General features: G+C 36.5%; 1 protein-coding gene across 4 annotated transcripts; it reads right to left on the minus strand.

Moving 5' to 3' along the window:
• Positions 1-386: 386 nt before the first annotated feature.
• On the minus strand, positions 387-2,749 carry LOC120192187 (chorismate mutase 2-like). Of its 4 annotated transcripts, none has more exons than XM_039195015.1 (6): positions 2,251-2,749; positions 1,587-1,828; positions 1,264-1,350; positions 1,009-1,152; positions 824-912; positions 391-723 (listed from the first exon to the last, which is right to left on the minus strand). In XM_039195015.1, the coding sequence occupies exons 1-6, from the start codon at positions 2,264-2,266 to the stop codon at positions 489-491; spliced, it is 813 nt and encodes a 270-aa protein (XP_039050946.1). In that variant the 5' UTR covers positions 2,267-2,749; the 3' UTR covers positions 391-488. The 4 variants fall into 4 exon arrangements, with proteins under 4 accessions (XP_039050945.1, XP_039050944.1, XP_039050946.1 ...); XM_039195016.1 differs by lacking the exon at positions 2,251-2,749 and adding an exon at positions 2,019-2,212; XM_039195014.1 differs by lacking the exon at positions 2,251-2,749 and having other exon boundaries at positions 387-720; positions 821-912; positions 1,587-1,976.
• Positions 2,750-2,992: the final 243 nt, after the last annotated feature.

Genomic DNA, 2,992 nt, shown 5'->3' on the forward strand with positions numbered 1-2,992 from the left:
TGTTCTTGTTTGTGATTATTTCTATACAACAGCCGAAGTTAGCTTCGAGACATATAGCCATGTCATTGTTTCACAGCTTCAATAAATCTTCAATGAAAATTGGAACTCACCCTATGCAGTTCCAGTCGAGGAGACGGACAACGATCATGCTTATTCTAATTAATACTCATTGGAGCAACCTAGTTCGAAACTGTGAAATCAGTGGCTTGTACACAGATTCCATTTGTTGTATTTTATCCCAAAAAAATTTAAAAGCATAATTAAATATATTACTCATTTTTTATAAATATTTTATTTTTCTTTTTGATTTCTTCGCATTTTCACCATGAATAAACCATATTCTATAGTTGAACTAAAAGATTTAAAATATGAAAAGTCAACTCAGTTTCCAACTTTCCATGATACAAACTTATTAATCACGAAGCAGGTTTGTGACACATCGATGACTTATTCAGAAGAAAATATCGAGAATGGATATGACGAAGGTTTCAGTCAAGGCGATGGAGGAGGTATTCGATTTCAACTTCCTTTGTTAGCGGAATCACCCAATCTCCATAGAGACCAGAAAGAACAACTGGATCAACCTTGTACTTTCCCTTGTCTTCATCCTCACCAAGTTTCACTTCCTGACCAAATGTCATCGCCTTTTTCGCCACCCTCTTCTTTACTGCTTCTTCGACATCCGCAAACGTCAATAAAGATACCAGAGTATCTCTATCCTGAAATAACAACATCCAAATTACACAATGTTCATTGTCAATAACACAATACTAACTTCACAGTTTATATGCATAATAGGAGCACCATGAAACTAAAATACCGAGCACGAATTGGCGGTTCGTAATCTTTCTGTTCGTCTCTGAATTTAACTTCAGCTACAAGTTTTCCATAGTGAATCCTTCTAGAGAGGGCCTAAAGGATTAGCCATGTACTTTAGAAACATCTTTCTAACTTCATATCATACCGTAGATACAATAAGAATGGGTTCACAAAGGTATCGTTAAATACCTGCAAACACTCGAGATCACGAGCAGCTGTCGAAGCATAGTTCCCGTCATCACCCGGAGCAACAAACAATGGAAGCAGTTTGTTGAAATAAATGTCCCATATGGCCTTATTTATGTTAATTGACATTGCTGCAGGATTTAAAACCTGTCGTGTTTAAGTTATTAGTTCATAATATAATTGAATCGGTTTCCAATTCTTGGAAAATCGAGAAGAGAAACACATATAGTTTAGCCAGTTTAAAGGACTAAATTATACCTCAGGGAACTTATAATGTGGCACCAGTGAAGGTGGTAGATTATCTGGGAAGAATGGATGTTCTTCGGGATTCTCAAATCTTCCAACCTGCAACACATTCAAACTTAGTTTGCATGCCACTTAATGTCAAAGTACATGAATCAATTGCAAAAAGGCAATTTACTATTACATTTAATGACTAAGTTAAGGTTCAATTAAAATACTATAAAGTTAGGGAACTAATTTAGAATCCGAATTATAATTTGGGGATGTATAATGCATTTAACCCAAAAAATGAAATTAAAGACCAAACTGACATAGTGAGATAAGAAAGAGAGGGGTACCTTAGCTTGGACGGCTTCTGTTTGTTTAACGAAGAGCTCAACCAAAGAGCCGCTAAACCCAGGAATCGAACCGTAGGAAGGATCGTAGGCCGGAGAATTTAAAGGGAACCTAGCTCGCTCTATCAGACTGAAAACAATGGTGTCCTCTTGTCTTATCAACGAATCTCTCACCATCTGTAGCGTCAACCCATCGCCAACGTTATTGGACTCTGCATTCACCGCCATTTTGTAAACTGGAGTAGCTGTCAGAAAGACAAGAGTTATAATCATCATTACCATAGACATATCCATGTCTGGTCAAAGACCAAAACAACAAGAAGAAGAACCAAGGTGGAGATTCAAGATCTGGTGATTAGAATGAGTGCATTTATGATTATATAAAAAAACAAGTAAACAAAAGTGGAAAGTGTTTGAGATTTTGAAAGTAATTACGTTGACAAATGGGAAGAGCGGCGACTTTCTTGGTCTGAATTATATGTCAAATTTATGACAATTCACAGAACAATGCTAACGCCGGTCGGGGAACCAAAGTAAAGAAGGTTTGAATAAAAGTATTAATACAATAAAAGAACAAAGGCATAAAAGGTAGGCGGTGCGTAGTGTGCACGAGAGAGCTGCTTTTCTTTGCGTTCAGACTACAATAATGATAAAAGCAAAACCATACATAATTCAGAAGCCATCTCCTTCGCCCCTTCCTCTTCGGCTTTATGTGGACGTATATAGGATCCTTGGTGAGCTTAAAGGTGAGCCATTGATAGCTATCGCCATCGTCATCACCCGACCGTCCGATTTGTTCCACTTGAGCTTTTGCTTGCCGTTTATGCAAAGGGGTTCAATAAAAAAAGGGAGAAATACAGTAGCTTTGACTAGCGACAAGCTCAATATGAATTTGGTCTCTGGAAATTGGAAACCCTAACCCAATTTTGGCTCCAATTCGGGTTGTTGTAGAGAAGAGGGTTATACTGGGGTTCCTCTAGTACTTATCCTTTTTTCTGATATTCTAATTTAGAAAGAAAAAAAAGTTTTCCTGGGAGATTGTTGGTTTGTGGGATATTTATTGGAAAAAATAAAAAATGTTTTTTTTTCTGGGTTTAAGAAATATGGAGAGCAAAGAGCTGAATTTGAATAAAGAGTGTAAAGCAGGAACAGCAGGAAATTGGTTTATAGATGGCAAAAGTGCAGATAATGTGGATAGGAAAGTTTATTTTTCAAGATTAATTTCTCATTTAGAGTGTTTTCTACATTGTTATATAGCTGCATAGGATATCTAGACGTCTTTAAGGGGAATTTTTTCATGCAAACTACCATTTGAAAATCAGTTAGAAATTTCGACGTCTTAGAATGAATTCCCTTAGAAATCCCGACGTCTTTAATATTTAATACAAAAAAAAATTGGCGTTTTATAC

The sequence above is a fragment of the Hibiscus syriacus genome, unplaced genomic scaffold, assembly GCF_006381635.1.
Source record: "Hibiscus syriacus cultivar Baekdansim isolate YM2019G1 unplaced genomic scaffold, ASM638163v2 tig00116972_pilon, whole genome shotgun sequence".
Classification (NCBI taxonomy): domain Eukaryota; kingdom Viridiplantae; phylum Streptophyta; class Magnoliopsida; order Malvales; family Malvaceae; genus Hibiscus; species Hibiscus syriacus.